Below are 27,370 nucleotides of genomic sequence, written 5' to 3' on the forward strand. Positions count from 1 at the left end.
ACATTCACGGGAAATCTACTTGTCTGGTTTCCCGAATACATTTCAAGATGATAACAAAACGCAATAATAATAATAAAAATAAGCGATTAAAATTTGGTACACATCTTTAGCATCTAAAGTATAGTTTCAAATCAAATTATGAACCGAATTCGTCAAGGAATGAACCGTATGTTGGTCCGTACTTTCAAATACATATAACGCGTTAATACAAGGATGTAAAATTAAGATAAATGAAATTTAGTACACATGTTTTAGCTAAAGTGTAGAGCTTTTCCAAGTTTCGAAGGAAATCAGTTAAAGAACTGATTGTCTGTCGGTCAGAAATTCCGTTTACATATAAACGTGATAACTCAAAAATGCAACTATTTAAATAAATGAAATCTGATATGTGATCTTGAGACAATAGTTGAAGTTCTGTGCCAAATTTTGGTTTCTATCGGTCGAAAAAAGGGCCAAAGATACCAATTCTCTTTACTATACTACGAATTGCCACTGGGGGCACCTCTGAAATGACAATGAGAAGTTTCCAGTATGGTAGTTGGTTCTCGCTACCCTTTGGATTTAGATAAGGTGGGGTCAGCTACCTCCTATCGATGGCGGGACGTACTTCCCACGGGAAAGGTTGTACCGTGGCCGGTGTTAACCCTTAGGACGCAACCATAATTTCCGCTGGTGTTCCTGTCACGGCGGTGAGGTCATTCAGATTTATTGGACGAATCGGTGTCAATCATTGTCTTCGGACGAATCGGAGTAGCCGGTTAAGGCTCTACTATGTTCGACTAATTACCAAATCTAATTAAATAATTGTGATTTTAACATTTTTAATTTTATTATAATGATTAGCCGAAATGTTTCTAAATGCAAACTGTCGCTCACAATGCAAGGAATTTGGAAAAGTACACTTAAATTTCATTCTTTATAATATCTAATCAAACTTAAACTTCTTCGTGTGAAACAAGTCTCGATTATTTCTGGCATAAATATACTTGTTCCCAATTTAAAAGAAATCCTGGAAGTAATTTTAATCTAATTGACTGAGAAGATTTTAGCAGCATTATATTATTGCCAGATTTCCTTCATTCTATTTATCTGTAGATGGAAGCTCATTAATAGAGCTTACAGCTATACTTCGGCGAGTTGAATCGGCTATCTGTATTGTTTTTTTATCTTAATTGGGAACATAATTCATGTTCTATCGACAAGATACAATTAAAGCAACTAGATAACAGTGATGACCTTTCAATTTCTATCTAGAAATAAAAATTTAATAAGGGAATACTGCCTTGCTGGAAAGAAAAATAATGATTCATTATCTAATAATAGTTTTTATTAGTTTTGTTCGAATTATCGATATTTATGTCTTCTTAACATTTTTTGCATGAATTAGAATTTTGAGTGGCATTAGTTCACTTTTTATTGTGCTCGAGTCAATGAGATGTGTAAAGATTGGAATATTTGTGATTATATCTTTATTTCTGCAAAATGTTTAGAATGCTGCTTAAAATAGATCAAATATATTTTTTATTTTAAAAAGCATCTATTCATATGAGATAATGAATGCATTTATGTATATTTTATTGCGGTTAGGAAAATGACAAAACCTATTAATATAAACCTAAAGGGGGCAATAATCTGAAGCTCAGTTGAAAGATATATCAAAGATTGAAATCTTAAATAATGCAAATATAGTTAAAATAAAATAAAATATATTGTTATTATGCCAAATTCATCTCCAAGTTGCAAATATTGGCCAAATTTAACGCCAAGGTTCTGGGTCAATAACGTGGCATCCATTCATCATTTATTAAGATTTGCTGAAAATCTCTTTCCAACGATGATACTAAAATTACAGGAAAGCAATATAACATATTTTTAACAATATTAATATTCGAAATTCGTAATTCATAATCTTGAATATGCCATTTCTTTGATATACATTTTCCATCTGCAATTAATAAATCAGTTTTTAATATTGAATTACGGGAGAACCCAAATATTTAAAAAAAAAAAATTTCTGTCAGTATGAAATTTTATAATTTTTTGAAAATTTATTTGAAATATACAAACTAGGTTTATTTGCTTTTTTTAAAATAAAATTTGCGAATTAAAATATATTTTGATTTATAAGATCAATAACTATTCTGTCATGGATTCAGAAGTTTTAGAGTACTTTCTACCTGGATTAATCAAAAACACAAATAGTTGCATGTGATTTCTTTATTTTTAAAAACCATCTCAAACTTCTATAAGGAATATGATGTTATATTTGAGGACCGTTTTTTTCATACTTTGATAAACTAAAAGAAAAAAGACAAGAGTATTAAACAAAATGAATTTAAACCAAAATTTATGTATAAACATGGTTACTTTTCGACGTAATTGTTGTAAAGATTCAGGCATTTGCCATATCGGTTGGTTTCCGATCGCATCTCTCTTCGAAATACATCGCCGCTCTGCGAGATGAGCCTTAATGTTCCTTGGAAACTCTTCAGAGTCTGGCAGTTCTTTGAATTTTCTTTTAAGGAAAAAATATGGAACAAGAATGCTTAAACATTCACCCTCCAAAATCACAATTTTGCATACTGATCGGTCACTTCTTTTCCTGGGATTTAAACATCCTCCCTTTCTTTCGCAACACTTGATCAACAAAGATCTTCCATTGTGATAGCACAATTGCCTTCCATCATTGAGAACAAGACTTAGAGCCGAGTGATTTTCACTTCTTTCTTGAATCGAAGAAATGGCTAGGATGCCAAATTAATCCTTCCAGATTAATGAGGAGCTTCAAAAGCACGTTAAAGAAGTCTGTCTGTCTCACGATATTGATGGCAACTTTCTTTGAAGAGAGGGTCGGAAATCTGATCCATTGATATGACAAATCTCTTGATTTTCATGGTGATTATATCTGAAATTAGCATTGTGCAATAATTACTCATAATAAATTCATTTTTTTCCTCCATTTTTTTCGTAATTATTTGCCTTCAATCCGATCTTCTGCGGGAAAAGAAGAATTTTCGCCATTGTCCTAAATGTTTCCGGAGTTAATACTAATCACAAGAGCCGGCGTCCTTGCATAGGGATAGCGCATCGTTCCCGTGATCTGGGCGTCCCGGGTTCGAATCCCGGTTCGGGCATGTTTGTTCTTCATCTGTGTTCTATCTGTGAGGCCTGTGAACGTGCTCCCCTGTAAAAAGGGGTTGTGCAAGCGAGTGTGTGAGTTTCATCTTCATATGAGCTAAAAGTCAGACTTCTGCCCTAAGGTCCTCAAGGGTGTTTACCCTCAGAAACTACTGCACCCCCTTTCCGTGGTAACGCGGACACGACATCATCATCGGAATCAGAATGCATTCTAAAAAAAATCTTATCTTTTGAATCACTAGAAGAGATATCAGTTGTCCATCCAGTTGATGAAAAATCTCCTTAAAGATCCTTAGAATAACGATGTTCCATTTTTTAAAAGAAAGATTATGATTATGATCAATAAAATGTGCGAAGATAATAACGTGAATTAAACCAGAGGAAGTGGTCTCACCAAAACTTTCTCGCTTACTCTCTAATAAAGGTGTGATCCCAGAGAACATATTGCATAGAATCGGCGTATAATAGTTACGAAATATTAACCTTTGATGTTTTGCATTTTCATTGATTCTATCCTGTGTTCTCTTGGCGATTATTCCTTGGCATGCGGTTAATAGTATCCGAAAATCGAATTTGTGTTTTAGAGCGTTTTTCTCTACGGATTGAAACAAAAGTTTCATGCAAATTTGCACATGTAGTCAGAGATTCAAATATTAAAATTGATACATTTAAGTCATTGCATTTTTGTAATATCGCCTTTACATGTTTATGAAAGGACAGACCGACAGACGGTTAACCCCTTGTATTGCTGGGTCCAAATTTTTATTGTTGTCTGCACTATAGATTTTAAATCCTCTGTACCGAATTTTATTCCATCTAGCTTTTGTAATTATCGTGTAAACTTATATGTGAACAACCGGACATATAAGATAACTTCTGAATGGAGTTTGTTGAAAATTTGATAAAAATCTATACATTTGGTGTAAAGACTGCATAAGAAATTTCATCTGTTTAGCTTAAACGTTTTTGAGTTATCTTTGTCACAGACAGACAGATGGACATTTTCTGAGAAAGTTTTCTTTTTCAAACTCAGGGTGTTCTAAAACAGGGAGATTTGTCAAAATCTCTGGTGTGAATTTTTTGTCGATTACTATACTTTCTCTATACTACATAAACTAGAAAGTAAAAATGTAATGTAACTTGAACTAACTTAAATAACACCTTCCCATAAATTTGAATTCCCAATTCAAATACCTCTTAACCCCAAACATGTCCGACTAATAACCATAATTGTATAATATTACAAAATTACAATTTAATTGCTTAAAACACAATTAAATAGATTCGGTTACTACATGCCATTTTCTGCCAAGATTGCATGTTTGTCGAAAAACGTCATATGATTACTTCAATAAATAATGTGTTAAATATTATTCTAATATATGCTTATTATATCTGCTTTCAAACATTATTGCTTCAGCTATAAATTTAAGAAAGCTTTTCCTCCCCTAAATGAAGGCATTTTAATAGTTCGTATGATTTTTAAATTCATGATTCAAAATACTAACAAAAAAAAAGTGTTTCTGTATGTGTATGTTTGTGGATGTGGTGGCAAGAGCATTTACATCCATGAAATGTGATAGAAATGGCGATTTAGTGCAATTCGAAGCGAATTTAAAAATTTAATCTAGAATTTTTTTTTTAATACTTTGTGTTGTTTAGAACAATTTTTCTTATTTGCCCCTTTATGCATTTTTAATGATCCCAGAAAAAAAAATCTTAGAACTGTCAAAGAGAACAAGTAAATATTATTCCAAAAAAAAAAAAAAAAAAAATACTTTAAACTCCCTCTGGCATAATTTGCGGAATTTTGGGAAATTTTTAAATGCTAATCAATATTCCTGAAAATTTTTTTTGAATTTAAACTAAAATTCCTGCATTCTACATTTTTAATTCTGTTAAATTTCTTAAATATTTTAAGGTCACTCTTCGAATGTTTACCTTTAATTTAAAGCAAGAACGATTAAATATTCTTTTATTCATATTTAATTAATTGTTTTCATGGTAAATAGAAAGATTTTCTTTGCTAATCTACTGGAGAAATCTTACTTTCTCGCAGATTTTGTAAGTATCCCCACTTGGGAAATCAAGAATCTTGAAAATTATTTTCATATTAATTTAAAAAAATTAACATTTATTTTTATGTAAATTAATTAAAATGCTAATCGTATCGTTTGGAACAAGCTTTCTAATTTTGTTGTTTCTTTCTTTATTTTTATTCCTCACGACTTTATTTTCAGTTATTTATTTCAAATTTTATCGTCTGCAGTTCTTCAAGTGATGCCATTATCACGGAGAAAAGTAAACGTGTAAAACCATTATTATTTTATTTACTTGCTTTTCATAGCTTTATTTTATGTTATTGTGGTTTTGATTTCATTGGCATTCACTACATCTCGGGGATACATGTTATGCTAATATTTTATAGTCACAAATAAATCTTTCGGATTTGTTGTGATTTGTTATTGCCGTTAAGTGTTTTTATTGTTGTGAGAGAAATAGAAGAAAAATGACTGGAATTCGCATTAGAGGAGGGAGCATTTTCTATACAGATGCATTTTAAATTTATTTTATTGTATTTAGTATAAAAATGATGAAAGATAAAAATAACGCAAAATGATATCAATGTCTGAATTATATTCTAAATATATTGCAAGTCAATTTGAATATCGTTAATTATATAGGGAAAGTCAACGGACTTAAAACAACGATTGAAGTCCATTTAAGCAAAATATTTTAACAAAACAAAACTTTTAACGAAGTATTTAGTACAATGTAAGCCATCTAGTTGTTTTGTACTAGAATGGCCTTTCGTACTATAATTTTTGACAATTTTATAAAGTAATTTCACATTCGCCGATTTTTTTGACGAGTATCAAAAGAATTTTTTTTAACTCTTAAGTTTTAGTATTTAATTAACGCTCAGTATTCATATTTTTTTCATAGGCTAATTTTACTACGTTGCCCCCTTCTATCCACAATTCATATTTGAATTATTTTCAATTAGCCATCTTTGTCAATCAGCTTGTTCGTTGGAAATAATAATGTGTTTATTGTTAATTGATTCATTAAAATCAAATTTGATAGAACAATTCTCTAAAAATTTAATTCGCAGCCTTAAGTAACTTTGATTTAGAGTTAATTCATGTTTTTTTTAATAAATTTAGGCTTTTTCTATTCATTATTTATAGGAATGCTCCGATTTTCTAATTTTACGTTGCCGATTTTACTTTCTTATTTCACATTTGTTTACTACAATAAAATGGCGGGACCGAATTTACGTGCAACAGTGTGTTAATTGAATTAAATACTGATAAAAGGAATTAAATGTTATCAATTATAATCTGTGTGCTATTTCCTAATATATTTAATACTTTAGAGGATTTTGTCTACAGATTTTTAAAAAAAAAATCGATGAAAAAATACTCAGTACGATATTTCTTTAGCTTTATATGATGATAGACAAGCCCAGCACAAAGAAAATGTGAACGATATGACTGCGCAAAGACCTGTGATTGGCCCTGATTTTGCCGAAGAATTTATTTATTTATTATTATTTTTTTTTTGAAATCTAATATGCATTGAACATTATCGCATGATTTATGAATATTTCATGCTTATCAATCCAGAGCAAGGTTGGATGTGTTTAGTCTAGCCATATTTGTAAATAACTTGCCCTGATCATATAAGTTTAATCGAAAGTGTCATTATTTCTTTTTAGAAAAACGATTCGAATTTTTTTTCTATGAATATGAGATCTTATATAGTTTTATATAAAGAGACTTAAGATGCAACTGTTGTAAAAACTTAAATGAAAACTTTAAGATTTTCATCAAGTGCTAGAAATTCTTATAGTTTTTCACACAATTTATCTTCGCAAAATTGATCGTGAAGTCTGCTTTTTAATATATGGATAGTAAAAATATTACAAAATTTATTTAGAAAAATCTATTTAAATTGTATTTAATTTTTTCTTCTATTCTGAAAATTATATTCATCCTATCAATTACTGTTGCATTTGTAGAATTTTTTTTCGAAAATGGAAATAAATACATAAAAATAGAAATCTTTTTGAAATTTAGCATTAGCCCTGAACAATTACCATCTTTCTCATTTTTATCTATCAGATCCTAATCTGAGGGAGGGGATACTAAATCATAAAAACGCTATCATCGATTTGATTCAAAATATGTAAGCAAATTACACAAAATATGCTTTTAATACAGCCTTATTCTAGAAATTCGTTCAACAAATTGTAATAAATTTACTGAGCAATTATTTTATTATTTGACTTATTAATGCTTATTTATGTAATTAAATATTTATTAAAATAAATTAATTACTTATCATTATCATGAAATTCTTACCAGATCAATATATGCATTGCAATAAATAGCTAAATATAATAAAATATTATCTTGTACAAAAGTTATTTCAGGACCCTGCAATTCAATTTTGTTCCGTTTCTTCTATTGTTTGGAACACCATGAGGGAAATAAAACATTCAAATTAATATTTGTATAAATAATGAGATCATATTAAATAACATTATCACCATGAAAGTTATTGATGTAACATGTGCATTTAAGACATTTTTTTTAAAATTAATGGAATAATTGGAGGATATTTTAAGTGGTATCATTGAAAATATTAATTTTTGAGTTTTTTGATATCGTAACAATTACTTCTGTGTAATAATATTTTCGTAAATTATAACAAGGACTGCAGTAGTTTTGTTTAATTTTTAATTAACTAAATTCTATTAAAACTTTGAAAAATTAGTTCCGAGCTGCATATTTCTACCTTCCAAAATATATTTTGCGAAATTTTATAATTCTAGTTCAAACGATCAGTCTAATAGAGCACCAACGCGCAGACAGACGCATATTTAATTTTAATTAATATAATTTTGATTTAAATTCTTTTCTTGTTTAGTAAAATCATTCAGGAAAATGCTGAATATATTTGGGGGTGGGGATTCTTAATGAGTTGCTTATCATCAAGTTTTCTGATTTTACGGCATGTGAAATACAAATGCGGAAGAAAATTCTAACACTCCTTTTGTATGACTCAGATTATAACCTGATAATTTTTATCAACTTTCTACGTGACGAATATGAAAAAAAAAAAAGCAGATATGGTGTATTTTATCATAATTTTCAGATGTGCATTTTCTGAACAGGTTTTGGAACTTCATGTATCACATGCCTTTGTTTACGGTATGTTCTAATGATAAGAATAAGATATTTTTTGATAATAAATTGAGTTCTAAAGACTGGAAAATATCAGTCAAAAAAAAAAAAAAAAGGAATCGGCACGTGTGAAAGAACGTGTTTTTTTGCACTATAATGTGTTGTATATGCGATAGATTATCAAATTTAGGAATATGTGTTGAAATGAACGAAAAGCATATCATACACGCAATGGTATTCATTTTCTACGAATTTTAAGTCAATCCTTAGCCCGAGTGTATGCTATAGATGTTAAAAATACTTCTTAACTTGATTTTCTCATTATAAAATATATTAAAAATATGAATATCTTTATATAGATTTTCGTTTAATAGCAGTGGATTTTTTTTTTTGATAGTTTGCGAAGAAGTTTGCTATTTGAAATAGAAACTTGAGTAAAGAACTAAAAAGCGATTGATTTGCAGTTTCTTTGAAATGATATATATTAATGAGTTTTTTAAATTAAACCATGAGTCAAATATTCAGTTGAGATATCTATAGTCACTCGGAATCTCTCTAACTCTTGCTTTAACCCTTTAAAGGACCATTTTTTTTTCTAGTCATATTATGTTAAAATATTTTTAGGCTTAAAATTAGAATAAGAAAAGGGATTCATTTAGCTTATTAGACAAATTTAATTTGATTCATTAATTAATTTGGTTAATTAATAATTAAGTAACAAATCAAGACACATCATTTTGTGTAAAATAATGAACTAAAGCATCTAAGTTTCTGTCTTTTAAAAAAAATTTGTCAGAACTTATGCCAACCTACATAAATTCATACGAAAATTGATAAATTTGGTGGGAAGCATACTTCCCACGGCCCTAGAAAGGGTTATATACTGCAGCCTTTCAAATATTTATTTGATATTTCATTTCCGTTTCAAATGCCCGAACAGGATTTTGATTGAGTTTATACTTGTCTACTGTTTATAGTCAACAAGAAATAATGAGCCTATGCTGAATTGTGAAAGCAAATGTCTTTTAGAAGCTTTCAACTAAAAATTCGGTTATAGCAATTTTTAAAAAAAAAAAAAATCCTGTTGATTCTTGCACTTATTTTAGTATTTTTTGGAATAGTTTAAAATGGCAACAGAAATACTAAATTTTTATTTGCGCTTTTAAATTAGGAATGATTTAGATTTTCTCTTGTTGAATATAAAAGCGTTCCATTAGAGCTATTGGATTTTCATCATTATACTATGAAGCAAGAAACACATTCGTACGAGCTCTGAAAATAAAAGCATGAGCTTTCATGATATTCACTGACTTGCTCAAGATGAGCAGTTTTTATCCGATGCTTGGAGGGTAGGGGGGGTAATAATATCTCTATTAAAGAGTATGAGAAAGTTCCGGGGAGACAAATCCCGCGAATTTTGGTTGTCAGTGCAAATAAAATCTACATCTAACAATTGTACTTCCATGCACATGTGTGAATGTGTGTGTATGTGTATGTTTATATTAATATATATAAAACAGATAATGATAAATGAATGATGGGAAATAAAATAATAAAAGTTGCAGAAACTATCACTTACTTAATTGTGATAAAATTATGAAAAAAATTGTCATTTTGATCTTCAAAATTGTGAAACAAAGGAAAATGTGGTGAATGTTTGATTATTGTCAGCAATTCCAGAATGCCACGGAGTTTGCTTTTTATCCGTTGTGTGCTTTTTTAAAAAAAAAAAAAAAAAAAAAAACATTAACTTAGAATTACTGAGTTTTTTTAAAAGCAGAAGAATATCTTTACAGCTGAAAGAAATGACAGAATTTTACTTAGAGCGATCTGTAACAAATGTATATATGCGATGAAATTTAATTCCTTTTGATCAGTTTTTTAACGATATTTTCGGATTTCATTTAATTATTGATATACATCCTGAAGAAAACAAATTTAAAAGTCATCATTGAGCCAGTCAGAAACAAAAAATAAGCGTCTTTTTTTTTAATTATTTTTTTAATATTTACGTGGATAACAAATGCAAATTTAAAACCCTATCACCGAAAGCAATCTTTAAAGATCATTGCACTTTGAGTTATCTAAAATGTGATAATTTATTTTCTAAGTAGGTGTAATCTTTACCGATTTCCAGCAGTAGGAAGTGTTCACAAACAAATGTTAAAAAAAAAAAAAAAAATATGAATTTTCTGCACATTTTAGTATCAAAATAGTTTTTGATTTTGCTATCTTTTTGGATGTTTCACAAATGATTCATTTCATTTGATAATTTTATGTTCGATATCATTCAATTCATTTAGTGCTTATAAATGTTAGTGTTAGTGGAGTTCTTTAGTATGCTGAAATTCATTTTATTGCAAACATTTTTGGTATTTTTTAAAAATATTTCTTATTAAGTGTAATTATTTTTTTTTTATGTTCTATGTACACATTACATAGATTTTTTTAAAAGGTTTTTAATTAGATGTTTTTTTCTTTTTATTTTCAGAAACCCTTATCTTCTCTAGTGCCTGCAAGTAAGTATTCTTTTTCTCTAAAGTTAATCTTTTTTTTATATAAACTGTTTCTTTAAAATGTTCATAATTATTAGAAACTTCAGTTGTAGTGTTATGATCTCAGAATAGACTTATTCTACGAATATAACGAATACGAATAATTTTTACGAATTACGAATATACGAATAATTTATCTAAGTTTTATTTAAATTTATGATGGACATTGTAAAATGAGTAGATTCGAAAGTCACATTTTTTTTCTATAGGCAGTATATCTAAGCTGTAAACCATGTATGGATTTATTATTGTAATAATTAAATATATCCTAGCCTATATGTGAATAATTTGCCTTATTCGAAAATTGATTTGAATTAATTTGATTCTTTTGTAAAATTATTTTAATGGGTCGTTATTTTAAACCATGTTATAATAAGTTGGTTATTATCTTATGTATCGATATTTTTTATTTTAATTAACATTTATACATAAAATTGTAGATTTTAAATGTTTTATACAGTATAGAGAAAAATTCTCTTCTATCTATTATTGAAACAAAGCAATACATTTTTAATGTAATCATTTGCGAGAATATTTTGTTGTATTTTTAAAAGTATTTTTATTTTAAAATGATAAGAAATATTATTTACTAATTTCAACAATTGATTTGAAATTATTTCAAACATTTAACTTAGGCATCATACATTGTTTTAAGTAATTAAAAATTAAATATAAATATAGCTTTCTATTCAGTTATCAGAAAAAATGGAATATGTGAAGCAATCAAGAAAATGTTTTAAATTTTGATTTAGGTATCTGGTTCCACACATTACCATATATGTTATTTATTAAATTACTATTTATTATAAGTAATTATTTAAAAATTTATTTCTACTTTTATAAGTTACACATTTTGCATTTTTTAATTATGAAACTTTTACGAACTTCATTAAATAACGAATCATAATAATTAGTTTTCATGGTATGATTGTATTTAATAATTCAAATAAGGACGCGTGAATCTAGGAAAATATGCTAAAATATTTCCATGATTTAACTTTAATTGTATACATTTTTAAATAACAAATGACGAATGAAATAAATTAATAACGAATAAAATAAATAAATAAAAAATGAAATCTACGATCGCAAATTTTAAGTTATCATGTGAGAACATTATTATTTTTTAAGTCATTATTTGTCTTAATTAATTTAAGTCCTTAACCAGTTTAAACCGGTTTAGAGAGCTCCAAAACTTTTTTGCCAACCAAGAAAAAATTAAAAATGTAAATTGCCATTTAAACTTTATTCATTGCCTATGCAATTCAAGCTTCAAAACCCCATAACTAGGGATTGCAATACCGGTATACCGGGATACCGAATACCGGTATTTCGAGCCATTTGTACAATTTTGTAATACCGGTATTCACAAGTTTAAATACCGGTTTTTCGGTATTTACTAGAAATTTTTAAAATTGTCTTCATTATATGTTCAGGTATCGCGAATATAGCAATATAGTATACGTTTTTGTTTTTATGTCTCCCTAACGGGCGAAATTAATTAGCTAATTAATGGCTTAATTAATTGCTTAAATCTAAATTAGCGAAACATGTATTATCCCTGAAAGAAAATATTGTATCCATAACGACTGATGGAGCAACAATTATGAAAAAAGTTGGAAAGTTGATTGGTGCAAATCAGCAATTGTGCTATGCACATGGAATTCAATTAGGAGTAATAGATGTATTATACCAAAAATATAAAGAACAGAAGAATCCAAATATTGTGGATATAGAAACTTCGGATTCCAACTTTGAAAAGAGTAAGAGTGAGAGTGATATTGACAATGAAGATAATGACAATGTAATTGTTGAAGAAGATATTGCTAATGAGGATGAAATATTAACTTATCAAGAATTGCTTCCTATAATTTATAAAGTTCGAAAAATTATTAAAATATTTAAACGTTCCCCTATAAAAAGGATATATTACTAAAATATATACTAATTGAAAATAAAACAGAATATATGTTAATATTAGATTCTAAAACACGTTGGAACAGTTTACTCCTAATAATGGAACGATTTTTGAAACTGAGAAATCCAATCCAAAAAGCAATAATTTACTTAAACCGGTAAATTAATTTTTCAGATAGTGAATTCGACTTAATATTCAGAACTATATCAGCTCTACTTCCAATAAAACTGACTATTGAGGCATTATGTCGGAGAGATTCTAATTTATTAACAGCTAATGCAACAATAAATTTCATGTTGCAGTCACTGAAAGAACAGCACACATTAGTATCTGAAGAATTTTATATTACTTTGAAAAATCGCACAGAAAAAAGGCCTACCGAAATAGAAAATGTCTTATGGTATTTACATAATTCTAATGATTTTAAAAATGAAAATGAAAAGAAGAAAAGAAAATAACCAATTCAAATCTGATTAAGTTAGAGTAAAGTTTCTTAAAATTTTTTTCCCACAAACCTATCCACATTCAGAATTCGGTTCAATTATCGAAATTATGATGTCACTACTGTCGATAGTGAAAAGGAATCGTCTCTTGAACAAAAATTAGAATTAGCGATAAATGAAAATAATTCAGCAAACCAAAATACAATACAGAAATCAGCCATATCCAAAATCATCCAACGAGAAACCGATTTATTTGAAGATGAGGGATTTAGAGGTAAATACTTGGAAAAAGTATATCGCGCATTGCTAACAGTACAACCAACTAGCGTAGATGCCGAAAGAGCGTTTTCAACAGCTGGTAATTTTTACACAAAATTACTTTTCAGGCTTAATGACAGTACAATGGATGCATTATGTTTTTTTTAGATCACATTTCAAAAATTTGTAATAGTACCACAAACTGAATAGTGATATTTACACTTTTTTTGTGATTTAAATAAATAAGATGTTTCTTTACTTTTTGGTAATTATATACTGTTATAATTTATAAGTTACAAATTATTTTTGTGATATTTACACTCTCTAACAAAACTGGCAAATAAAAAAAAAGAAACACCTTTGTCTTTCTTTTCCCAAAATTTCTAATACCGGTATTAAAACCGGTATACCGGTATTAAGATTTAAAAAATACCGAATACCGGTATTGAAATTTTGGTCCGGTATTGCAATCCCTACCCATAACCAAAACAACATCATGTTCTCACAAAAAGGAATGCCACGTTTGGAAGCTGAATAATGAGCGATTTCCAAATGATAAACTATTTTCCAATAAATTTTTAAACATATTAATTTATATAAAGTTTTTACGAAAACAATGTTTTTGTAAACAGAAACTGCTATTTTCTAATTTCTGAGATCATAAAATAGTTTCATAATGGATTAATCTTAGAACAGGAGTCAAATGCTTCAATGTTTCGCACTTCAGAATGACTGAACTGATATTTCCCCATTGGGGGAAAGAGAAAATACTTTTATCAAAACTGTTATTAAACGCGAGTGAAGATTTTTTTGAACATATTATAAAAATTAAATTATTTAATTTATTCCGAAAAAAAATTACATTCCATGAAAATAACAGCTATGATGTCGTAGTTCTACGTCAACCTTTTAAAAATGCATCTGCTGTCAAAGAAGCATGCATGATAATAAAGCAATACTGGTAAAAGCAGGTCAATCTTTTAAAAACGCATCTGCTTTCAAAGAAGCATACATAATAATAATGCAATACTGGTAAAAGCAGGTAAAAAAATATATATGCGATTAAAAGGTGATGATGAAAATTGCCATTTATGCTTTATTCATTGCTTACGCGATTTCGAGCTTCAAAACCTCCTAACCGAAACAACATCATATTCTCATATAATAATCAATCATTTCAATATAATCCAAATAATGTATTTAATTTATTAGAAGATCAGACATGCGAAAAAAATGTTTATGCATTGAAATATTTTCATGATTATATTTGTGCTCATTAAAAATTTTTCGGTGTTCTTTTTATCATTTTCCTGGCTCTATTTCTGCTCTTTTATTATTCGTCGTTATAATTATGATTAAAGAGCCAAAAAGTACAATTTATATCATAATTTTGTATCATTTGTATCATAATTTTTCCTTCCCCAAAAATGAGTCAATTAAGACATAAAAGAAATATATCCGTACAGATTAGCTGTTTATGTTCCGCCGAGAGCGCTGCATTAATTAACTCCTTTCAATGCTCTCACTAATTTAATCCTTACAGCTTTTAGCGGAAAGGATTTTGACTTCCCATTCTTCTGAATTAATTCTTTTAAGTAAATTGAATTAGTGTTATGAGCTGTAACTTCCTGTGATTTGTAAATTATGTAGGGGGCTGCTACCATTAAACTAGACCTTCGATAGAAATTATTTTATTTTAGCGTGGATTATTTCTTCGTATGCGCAAATAAAATAAGGGCCCTTTGCTTAGAATAATAAAAATACATTATTTTTACGTTTCTAAGTGCACATGTAATAGGCTATTGTTATTGTTCGAAAATTCTTGACGTTCTGAGAAACTGAATAAGAATTTTAGGGTATAGTTTTGAAATACGTTTAGTTTTATTATAATTGAATTATTAAATAAAAAAAATATTTATTATTTTAAGGAAACGTGATGTTTATATATGTGGGTTCTTTTGCTTTACTAAGCTAAATATATATATTTATCTATTTACTCTATTTTTTTTGAAAGTCTTTACTTTATAAATAATGTATGTCGCTAAGTTCGTGATGAATTTTTTGAAGAATATGCTTATGTAAATAAAATATTCCTTTTTTGAATTTTTGTCTAAAATTTGTTGAAAAACACTTATGAAGCAAAAATATATCATTTATGATCTGAAATAGCATTAAAACATAGATTGTACTAATATGAAAAGTAATTTAACCTCGCAAAAAATGAATGTCCAACAACAAAATTAAAATGTTTATATACATGCAAACATATTTTAGCAGAGGCGTAGCCGAAAAGAAGAAACTTTTGAAATTTTAACTTCGATTTATTTCATCACGGGAGTCGTAATTTGTACAGGAAAGAGGCGATGATAAAACAACGTCTCTTTAGATCGTGATGCAAGAGCAAAGTGTCAGAATTTTTTTCCTTCAATGATTTTACTATGAGATTTTGATAGGTATTTCTTTGACACTTGTACTCTTAGGAAAGGGAATGTTAGTTATTTTTAAAAGAATGTTGTAAGCATTAGGGATTTTTATTCGTTCCCGCTTAGCATAAGAAAATGTTAGTCATCAGTTTTCTAAATCCACTTTTAAAAGTAATTAAATAAAAAACGGGATTTTACTATGAGATTTTGATAGGTATTTCTTTGACACTTGTACTCTTAGGAAAGGGAATGTTAGTTATTTTTAAAAGAATGTTGTAAGCATTAGGGATTTTTATTCGTTCCCGCTTAGCATAAGAAAATGTTAGTCATCAGTTTTCTAAATCCACTTTTAAAAGTAATTAAATAAAAAACGGGATTTTACTATGAGATTTTGATAGGTATTTCTTTGACACTTGTACTCTTAGGAAAGGGAATGTTAGTTATTTTTAAAAGAATGTTGTAAGCATTAGGGATTTTTATTCGTTCCCGCTTAGCATAAGAAAATGTTAGTCATCAGTTTTCTAAATCCACTTTTAAAAGTAATTAAATAAAAAACGGGATTTTACTATGAGATTTTGATAGGTATTTCTTTGACACTTGTACTCTTAGGAAAGGGAATGTTAGTTATTTTTAAAAGAATGTTGTAAGCATTAGGGATTTTTATTCGTTCCCGCTTAGCATAAGAAAATGTTAGTCATCAGTTTTCTAAATCCACTTTTAAAAGTAATTAAATAAAAAACGGGATTTTACTATGAGATTTTGATAGGTATTTCTTTGACACTTGTACTCTTAGGAAAGGGAATGTTAGTTATTTTTAAAAGAATGTTGTAAGCATTAGGGATTTTTATTCGTTCCCGCTTAGCATAAGAAAATGTTAGTCATCAGTTTTCTAAATCCACTTTTAAAAGTAATTAAATAAAAAACGGGATTTTACTATGAGATTTTGATAGGTATTTCTTTGACACTTGTACTCTTAGGAAAGGGAATGTTAGTTATTTTTAAAAGAATGTTGTAAGCATTAGGGATTTTTATTCGTTCCCGCTTAGCATAAGAAAATGTTAGTCATCAGTTTTCTAAATCCACTTTTAAAAGTAATTAAATAAAAAACGGGATTTTACTATGAGATTTTGATAGGTATTTCTTTGACACTTGTACTCTTAGGAAAGGGAATGTTAGTTATTTTTAAAAGAATGTTGTAAGCATTAGGGATTTTTATTCGTTCCCGCTTAGCATAAGAAAATGTTAGTCATCAGTTTTCTAAATCCACTTTTAAAAGTAATTAAATAAAAAACGGGATTTTACTATGAGATTTTGATAGGTATTTCTTTGACACTTGTACTCTTAGGAAAGGGAATGTTAGTTATTTTTAAAAGAATGTTGTAAGCATTAGGGATTTTTATTCGTTCCCGCTTAGCATAAGAAAATGTTAGTCATCAGTTTTCTAAATCCACTTTTAAAAGTAATTAAATAAAAAACGGGATTTTACTATGAGATTTTGATAGGTATTTCTTTGACACTTGTACTCTTAGGAAAGGGAATGTTAGTTATTTTTAAAAGAATGTTGTAAGCATTAGGGATTTTTATTCGTTCCCGCTTAGCATAAGAAAATGTTAGTCATCAGTTTTCTAAATCCACTTTTAAAAGTAATTAAATAAAAAACGGGATTTTACTATGAGATTTTGATAGGTATTTCTTTGACACTTGTACTCTTAGGAAAGGGAATGTTAGTTATTTTTAAAAGAATGTTGTAAGCATTAGGGATTTTTATTCGTTCCCGCTTAGCATAAGAAAATGTTAGTCATCAGTTTTCTAAATCCACTTTTAAAAGTAATTAAATAAAAAACGGGATTTTACTATGAGATTTTGATAGGTATTTCTTTGACACTTGTACTCTTAGGAAAGGGAATGTTAGTTATTTTTAAAAGAATGTTGTAAGCATTAGGGATTTTTATTCGTTCCCGCTTAGCATAAGAAAATGTTAGTCATCAGTTTTCTAAATCCACTTTTAAAAGTAATTAAATAAAAAACGGGATTTTACTATGAGATTTTGATAGGTATTTCTTTGACACTTGTACTCTTAGGAAAGGGAATGTTAGTTATTTTTAAAAGAATGTTGTAAGCATTAGGGATTTTTATTCGTTCCCGCTTAGCATAAGAAAATGTTAGTCATCAGTTTTCTAAATCCACTTTTAAAAGTAATTAAATAAAAAACGGGATTTTACTATGAGATTTTGATAGGTATTTCTTTGACACTTGTACTCTTAGGAAAGGGAATGTTAGTTATTTTTAAAAGAATGTTGTAAGCATTAGGGATTTTTATTCGTTCCCGCTTAGCATAAGAAAATGTTAGTCATCAGTTTTCTAAATCCACTTTTAAAAGTAATTAAATAAAAAACGGGAATTGGATCAGGAAAAAAAGAGAGAATTTTAGAATAAAGTTAAGATGGGCTAATTTAAGATAAAAATTAGAAATTAATATATATATATATATATATATATATATATATATTGCTTACATGTTCAGCTAGCTAATATTCAAGAAATTCTGCACAGTTAAATTTTTAATATATTTCACATTTGCATTTTTCTTACTAACAGAAATGAACTGAAAACATGGCAAGAGAGTAAAAGTTTAATAAAATATGAATGATTAATTGCTTCTATGTAAATTATCAGATGTAATAATTATGCAGTTATTCTCTAATAAGATTTTTCGTTTAAGGTAAAAAAAAAAAAAAAAATGTCGCATGACTTATTAACAGTGCATGATATATCCACATTCCCACTGAGAGGGAAGCGAAATATCTCAGATTTGAGGATGAAAAGCTTCCGGTTTGTTGATTGGTTCTTGTCTTCCTGGTGTTGTGGGGTTGAGTCACATCCGGGCCGATGATGGGACGTTAATTCACTCAATGATGGGACGAAAAGGTTCTATCTAGGCCGATAGCATCGAAAAATATATTCTATATATAATTATGCAAATAAGATTTATTGTTTAAGATAGAAAATGTTGCATGACTTGTCCATAGTACATGATATACTCGTATTCCTACCGGGAAGGGGATACTTCAGATTTGAGGATGAAAAGCTTCCGGTATGTTAGTTGGCTTTCTTCTACCTGTTGGGTATAGTAATGGTGTAGGGTTGAATCACCTCTAGCCGATGACGGCGCGTGCTTCCTACAGAAGTTCTACCGTGACCGATTAATGGCTTTAGGGACTCAACTGTAGTTCTTATTTATTGCGATTGAGGCGTCCTGATCATTCAGTTTAATAGTGTGCTTTCGGGTAAATCGGGATAGCTCAAATATGCTTATCCAAGCAATGCATGAACTAGAAATTTGCTAAAGTCGCTTAAATCATGATAGTTTATTTGAATGTTGTGCATGTCAAATTCAGAATGAAACAAATTAACTGAATTTTTGCCTTTTATGTTAAAAGGTTATCCAAGATTTTGAGTGAATTAAATGCCTCATGAAGTATTGCTCCAAGACGCATTGTCACTTCGATTCTGAGGTGCCTTCATTTCTGCGTTAGATTCAGTTTTGGCTCTGGGACGTTATAAAATGGATGGGTATTATTTTTTCATTCTGTTACTGTCTATTTTCCCCTGTGAAAACAAAACGAAAAAAAAAATATATAATAATTGTAATATTTTTTAAGATAGCGTAAATATGTAATTATTAAACATGCTTTTTAAGAAACAGAATTCTGAAAAGGATAGACGTCTTAGCCGTTCCAACATATCGAAATATGTGACTTTAAAACTTGAAATGTAGTCAGATAGTAATCTCGAATCATGTTAACTACATTTGACGATAGATGTTATATTATCGGTATGTCTTGATACTGCTAGGTAGCTGCATAAGTTTAAACATATGGTAGTTTACTACTGTCAGATAAATCCATTTATATGAAAAGAATTGCATATTTATTTTATCAATATAGTCGTGAAAATTATTTTCTTGTCTCTAAGAACCGATTTCAGATTTTATCTTTGCAAATGCTGACAGCAATTTTGAGAATTCCCTGAACGCAGCTCGTTTTTCCTTTAGAATTTAATTCTTTTATTTTTAAAATTCTTTTCTTTTAAAAGAAAAATCCATTATATTATTGATAAAATACATTATAAAACCATTATATTATTAATAAAATACATTATAAAACCGTTATATTATTAATAGAATAGATTATAAAACCATTATATTATTAATAAAATGCATTATGTTATTAATAAAATCCATTATAAAGCCATAAAAAATCAATTGTTAATAAAAAAAAACATTAATCTCGTTTTTAAAATCCATTATATTATTTTTAATTATAAGTTTTTTTTATAATTGAAAATAATATAATGGATTAGCTTTAAATATTTCGAATCCTACATTCTTTTATTTTAACTCCCTCCCTCCAAAAAAAGGTAGATTGCTTAATATTAACATGTCTATATGGACCTATTCTACTTACAAAATACTACTCATTTGATTGTAACGGATTTTTACTAATAATAGATTTTTGAAGCTCACAAATCCATCTAAATTATCATTGAATATTAGGTAGCGACTCATCGGCGTTTTCTTATTCCACTCTTTTTACAAAAACTGTGACTGACTACCTATATACTATATCCATCAAACAAATATTCATTTAAGAAACGCTTTCTTTGACAGACATAATGATTCTCTTTTCCTCCATTTTTTACCGAAAACATAATTTGTGAGTAATGGATCCCATCATGATATGCCCCTATACCCCAAGGCAATAACAATCTTCCGAAACGTCACGACGTATCCCCTTAACGATGTGGAACATCTCATCGTAGGACGTAATCCAGTTCATAAAAGTCAAGAAATAACAAGATAAATGCCCTTTTTTCCTTTCCGTGTCCCCTGGTTACAATTGTGAAACGTTTCCCTAAGTAACTGCATAATAACCTCTTTAACCCAGAACCATAAATCCGGCCATCTCAAAAAGAATACTTCACATCCCTCCATCCCACGCCTTTTGTCCCACTTAATAGCACATCGATAGTCCCGGTCTATATATATCTCATCGCGGCCCTCCCGCTTTCGATCGTCTGAGTCGATGCCTGCGCACATACCTGCTATTTTTCCGAGAAAATCTCGGGACAGAAGACAGAGGGAAGCAAGCGGCAGATCGAATGCTGCCAGGTGCTACCGGCCGCCCTCGCGTGGCCTAAGATGCCGTCCGCACTGCCCGAGACCCATGACCCGCGACCTCCCTCCAATCATTGGTATAGGAGGCACAGATTCAAAACAGAATCCACCTCCAATAAGAGGTCTTACTCGCAGGCACTCAGGGCCTTCAGGGTGCACCTTCGAAAAAGAAGGGACGGATATGTTGTTAATGGGGACGGATATACTTCCGACTGTACAGGTATGTACCAGGTGGTTCGACACTGATTGTTAATCAGGTGGTTTGGTTATCTTGTACACGCATTTTAAAGTTCAAAATTATGAATGAAGTTGATTAATATATATTCAAGCATTTAATTGTTAACTTCAAAAATTAATTTGTCGATATTGTTAACAATTCTGAAATTTAACAAAACAGATCCTAATGTATGTATCTGAGATCTCGGATTCTAACGCAGTAGATAAAAATTCTCATAAAATTTAAAGTTTCAACAATTTGTCTGTCTGTGTATGTTATTTGGAAATCCAAATGTACGCACACATAATTATCTAATCTTTTTTATTCACTTCATTGCTTTTTAATTATACTCGATTTGTATATCTCGTAAAGATATGAAAACATTTGTTAGAATTTTAATTTAAAATCTCTATAGGTTGGTAAAGTATTTGATATTAGAGTATAATACATAGAGGAAATAAGTTTAGTAGTTTTGCCCGTTTCATTAATTTCTCGTTAAAGTATTTGATATTAGAGTATACTTAGGGCGAAATAGGTTTAGAAGTGTTGCCAGATTTCGTTAATTTCTTCACTTTTCATTGTCATGCAAAAATAATAAATTTAAAGTATATACAAATCAATTTCACCCTTTCAGTAATATAAATTAAGAAATTAGAAATTTTTCATTCAAAAATCAAAATACTTTCGCGAGAATGTTAAATTATGAAAATCTTCTCTTCATCAGTTTGACCCAATGGTTATAATTGGAGAAATGTCATTATTTTCCAAATAAATTTTTTGATATGAATACTTTTTCATTTCGGTAATGGTAGGAATTAATTGAAAGAGTTGATATTGGTATTATTATCTTAGTATTTATTGATTAGAACTACATGCAAACAGTCTGTAGATTTTTAAGCGCTACTTGAGAAGCACATGGCTATAAATTATAATACTAATAAATTAATGAATAGCATTGATATTTTGCATGATCTAAAAAGAGACGGAAAAAATATAGTAAAATAATTTTATTTATATTTTTTGCTGTTTGTTAATTGATGTCCCACTTGTTATCTTACTTCAGTGATGACTACATAAGTACAAACCATATGTTTCGTACTTTCATATGTTTGAAAGTATGAAACCAGCCATATGTTTTTTACTTTCTTTTTACCATCGGATGTTTTGTGGAAAAATTACCTTTTAGTATCATTGAGATTACGTCAAATGATTAATTTTTGCTGTCATATAAAAAAAAAACTGTTATAGTAGGAGTGAATGGAGCCCAAAGCGAAATATATTCTGCAATACAGAAATTCACTCTGAAAGTTATGCGAAATATCTTAATTCATTTTTGTTATTAATTTTAGATTTCTTGTGCTCCGATAATTATTAATCAAAATTTTTTAAAACACAATAATCATTTTTCTGAAGTTAAAGAACTTCTGTTTATGCTTTTTACTTTCTTTTTACCATCGGATGTTTTGTGGAAAAATTACCTTTTAGTATCATTGAGATTACGTCAAATGATTAATTTTTGCTGTCATATAAAAAAAAAAAACTGTTATAGTAGGAGTGAATGGAGCCCAAAGCGAAATATATTCTGCAATACAGAAATTCACTCTGAAAGTTATGCGAAATATCTTAATTCATTTTTGTTATTAATTTTAGATTTCTTGTGCTCCGATAATTATTAATCAAAATTTTTTAAAACACAATAATCATTTTTCTGAAGTTAAAGAACTTCTGTTTATGCTTTTTACTTTCTTTTTACCATCGGATGTTTTGTGGAAAAATTACCTTTTAGTATCATTGAGATTACGTCAAATGATTAATTTTTGCTGTCATATAAAAAAAAAAACTGTTATAGTAGGAGTGAATGGAGCCCAAAGCGAAATATATTCTGCAATACAGAAATTCACTCTGAAAGTTATGCGAAATATCTTAATTCATTTTTGTTATTAATTTTAGATTTCTTCTGCTCCGATAATTATTAATCAAAATTTTTTAAAACACAATAATCATTTTTCTGAAGTTAAAGAACTTCTGTTTATGCTTTTTACTTTCTTTTTACCATCGGATGTTTTGTGGAAAAATTACCTTTTAGTATCATTGAGATTACGTCAAATGATTAATTTTTGCTGTCATATAAAAAAAAAAAAACTGTTATAGTAGGAGTGAATGGAGCCCAAAGCGAAATATATTCTGCAATACAGAAATTCACTCTGAAAGTTATGCGAAATATCTTAATTCATTTTTGTTATTAATTTTAGATTTCTTGTGCTCCGATAATTATTAATCAAAATTTTTTAAAACACAATAATCATTTTTCTGAAGTTAAAGAACTTCTGTTTATGCTTTTTACTTTCTTTTTACCATCGGATGTTTTGTGGAAAAATTACCTTTTAGTATCATTGAGATTACGTCAAATGATTAATTTTTGCTGTCATATAAAAAAAAAAAACTGTTATAGTAGGAGTGAATGGAGCCCAAAGCGAAATATATTCTGCAATACAGAAATTCACTCTGAAAGTTATGCGAAATATCTTAATTCATTTTTGTTATTAATTTTAGATTTCTTGTGCTCCGATAATTATTAATCAAAATTTTTTAAAACACAATAATCATTTTTCTGAAGTTAAAGAACTTCTGTTTATGCTTTTTACTTTCTTTTTACCATCGGATGTTTTGTGGAAAAATTACCTTTTAGTATCATTGAGATTACGTCAAATGATTAATTTTTGCTGTCATATAAAAAAAAAAAAATGTTATAGTAGGAGTGAATGGAGCCCAAAGCGAAATATATTCTGCAATACAGAAATTCACTCTGAAAGTTATGCGAAATATCTTAATTCATTTTTGTTATTAATTTTAGATTTCTTCTGCTCCGATAATTATTAATCAAAATTTTTTAAAACACAATAATCATTTTTCTGAAGTTAAAGAACTTCTGTTTATGCTTTTTACTTTCTTTTTACCATCGGATGTTTTGTGGAAAAATTACCTTTTAGTATCATTGAGATTACGTCAAATGATTAATTTTTGCTGTCATATAAAAAAAAAAACTGTTATAGTAGGAGTGAATGGAGCCCAAAGCGAAATATATTCTGCAATACAGAAATTCACTCTGAAAGTTATGCGAAATATCTTAATTCATTTTTGTTATTAATTTTAGATTTCTTGTGCTCCGATAATTATTAATCAAAATTTTTTAAAACACAATAATCATTTTTCTGAAGTTAAAGAACTTCTGTTTATGCTTTTTACTTTCTTTTTACCATCGGATGTTTTGTGGAAAAATTACCTTTTAGTATCATTGAGATTACGTCAAATGATTAATTTTTGCTGTCATATAAAAAAAAAAAAACTGTTATAGTAGGAGTGAATGGAGCCCAAAGCGAAATATATTCTGCAATACAGAAATTCACTCTGAAAGTTATGCGAAATATCTTAATTCATTTTTGTTATTAATTTTAGATTTCTTGTGCTCCGATAATTATTAATCAAAATTTTTTAAAACACAATAATCATTTTTCTGAAGTTAAAGAACTTCTGTTTATGCTTTTTACTTTCTTTTTACCATCGGATGTTTTGTGGAAAAATTACCTTTTAGTATCATTGAGATTACGTCAAATGATTAATTTTTGCTGTCATATAAAAAAAAAAAACTGTTATAGTAGGAGTGAATGGAGCCCAAAGCGAAATATATTCTGCAATACAGAAATTCACTCTGAAAGTTATGCGAAATATCTTAATTCTTTTTTGTTATTAATTTTAGATTTCTTCTGCTCCGATAATTATTAATCAAAATTTTTTAAAACACAATAATCATTTTTCTGAAGTTAAAGAACTTCTGTTTATGCTTTTTACTTTCTTTTTACCATCGGATGTTTTGTGGAAAAATTACCTTTTAGTATCATTGAGATTACGTCAAATGATTAATTTTTGCTGTCATATAAAAAAAAAAAACTGTTATAGTAGGAGTGAATGGAGCCCAAAGCGAAATATATTCTGCAATACAGAAATTCACTCTGAAAGTTATGCGAAATATCTTAATTCATTTTTGTTATTAATTTTAGATTTCTTCTGCTCCGATAATTATTAATCAAAATTTTTTAAAACACAATAATCATTTTTCTGAAGTTAAAGAACTTCTGTTTATGTTTTTTACTTTCTTTTTACCATCGGATGTTTTGTGGAAAAATTACCTTTTAGTATCATTGAGATTACGTCAAATGATTAATTTTTGCTGTCATATAAAAAAAAAAAACTGTTATAGTAGGAGTGAATGGAGCCCAAAGCGAAATATATTCTGCAATACAGAAATTCACTCTGAAAGTTATGCGAAATATCTTAATTCATTTTTGTTATTAATTTTAGATTTCTTCTGCTCCGATAATTATTAATCAAAATTTTTTAAAACACAATAATCATTTTTCTGAAGTTAAAGAACTTCTGTTTATGCTTTTTACTTTCTTTTTACCATCGGATGTTTTGTGGAAAAATTACCTTTTAGTATCATTGAGATTACGTCAAATGATTAATTTTTGCTGTCATATAAAAAAAAAAAACTGTTATAGTAGGAGTGAATGGAGCCCAAAGCGAAATATATTCTGCAATACAGAAATTCACTCTGAAAGTTATGCGAAATATCTTAATTCATTTTTGTTATTAATTTTAGATTTCTTGTGCTCCGATAATTATTAATCAAAATTTTTTAAAACACAATAATCATTTTTCTGAAGTTAAAGAACTTCTGTTTATGCTTTTTACTTTCTTTTTACCATCGGATGTTTTGTGGAAAAATTACCTTTTAGTATCATTGAGATTACGTCAAATGATTAATTTTTGCTGTCATATAAAAAAAAAAACTGTTATAGTAGGAGTGAATGGAGCCCAAAGCGAAATATATTCTGCAATACAGAAATTCACTCTGAAAGTTATGCGAAATATCTTAATTCATTTTTGTTATTAATTTTAGATTTCTTGTGCTCCGATAATTATTAATCAAAATTTTTTAAAACACAATAATCATTTTTCTGAAGTTAAAGAACTTCTGTTTATGCTTTTTACTTTCTTTTTACCATCGGATGTTTTGTGGAAAAATTACCTTTTAGTATCATTGAGATTACGTCAAATGATTAATTTTTGCTGTCATATAAAAAAAAAAAAACTGTTATAGTAGGAGTGAATGGAGCCCAAAGCGAAATATATTCTGCAATACAGAAATTCACTCTGAAAGTTATGCGAAATATCTTAATTCATTTTTGTTATTAATTTTAGATTTCTTGTGCTCCGATAATTATTAATCAAAATTTTTTAAAACACAATAATCATTTTTCTGAAGTTAAAGAACTTCTGTTTATGCTTTTTACTTTCTTTTTACCATCGGATGTTTTGTGGAAAAATTACCTTTTAGTATCATTGAGATTACGTCAAATGATTAATTTTTGCTGTCATATAAAAAAAAAAAAACTGTTATAGTAGGAGTGAATGGAGCCCAAAGCGAAATATATTCTGCAATACAGAAATTCACTCTGAAAGTTATGCGAAATATCTTAATTCATTTTTGTTATTAATTTTAGATTTCTTGTGCTCCGATAATTATTAATCAAAATTTTTTAAAACACAATAATCATTTTTCTGAAGTTAAAGAACTTCTGTTTATGCTTTTTACTTTCTTTTTACCATCGGATGTTTTGTGGAAAAATTACCTTTTAGTATCATTGAGATTACGTCAAATGATTAATTTTTGCTGTCATATAAAAAAAAAAAACTGTTATAGTAGGAGTGAATGGAGCCCAAAGCGAAATATATTCTGCAATACAGAAATTCACTCTGAAAGTTATGCGAAATATCTTAATTCATTTTTGTTATTAATTTTAGATTTCTTGTGCTCCGATAATTATTAATCAAAATTTTTTAAAACACAATAATCATTTTTCTGAAGTTAAAGAACTTCTGTTTATGCTTTTTACTTTCTTTTTACCATCGGATGTTTTGTGGAAAAATTACCTTTTAGTATCATTGAGATTACGTCAAATGATTAATTTTTGCTGTCATATAAAAAA

General features: G+C 28.4%; 1 protein-coding gene across 3 annotated transcripts in view; it reads left to right on the forward strand.

Annotated features, from left to right (window-relative positions):
* LOC129964107 (5'-AMP-activated protein kinase subunit gamma-1-like) overlaps positions 1-27,370 on the forward strand; it is a 190,033-nt gene that overhangs the window by 99,453 nt on the left and 63,210 nt on the right. For all 3 annotated transcript variants that reach the window (XM_056078790.1, XM_056078791.1, XM_056078792.1), the window contains one exon: positions 10,822-10,849. In XM_056078790.1, coding sequence (XP_055934765.1) covers positions 10,822-10,849 — 28 coding nt within the window. The remainder of the gene's footprint in view (positions 1-10,821; positions 10,850-27,370) is intronic.

Source organism: Argiope bruennichi, chromosome 3 (assembly GCF_947563725.1).
Source record: "Argiope bruennichi chromosome 3, qqArgBrue1.1, whole genome shotgun sequence".
In the NCBI taxonomy this organism is placed as follows: Eukaryota; Metazoa; Arthropoda; class Arachnida; order Araneae; family Araneidae; genus Argiope; species Argiope bruennichi.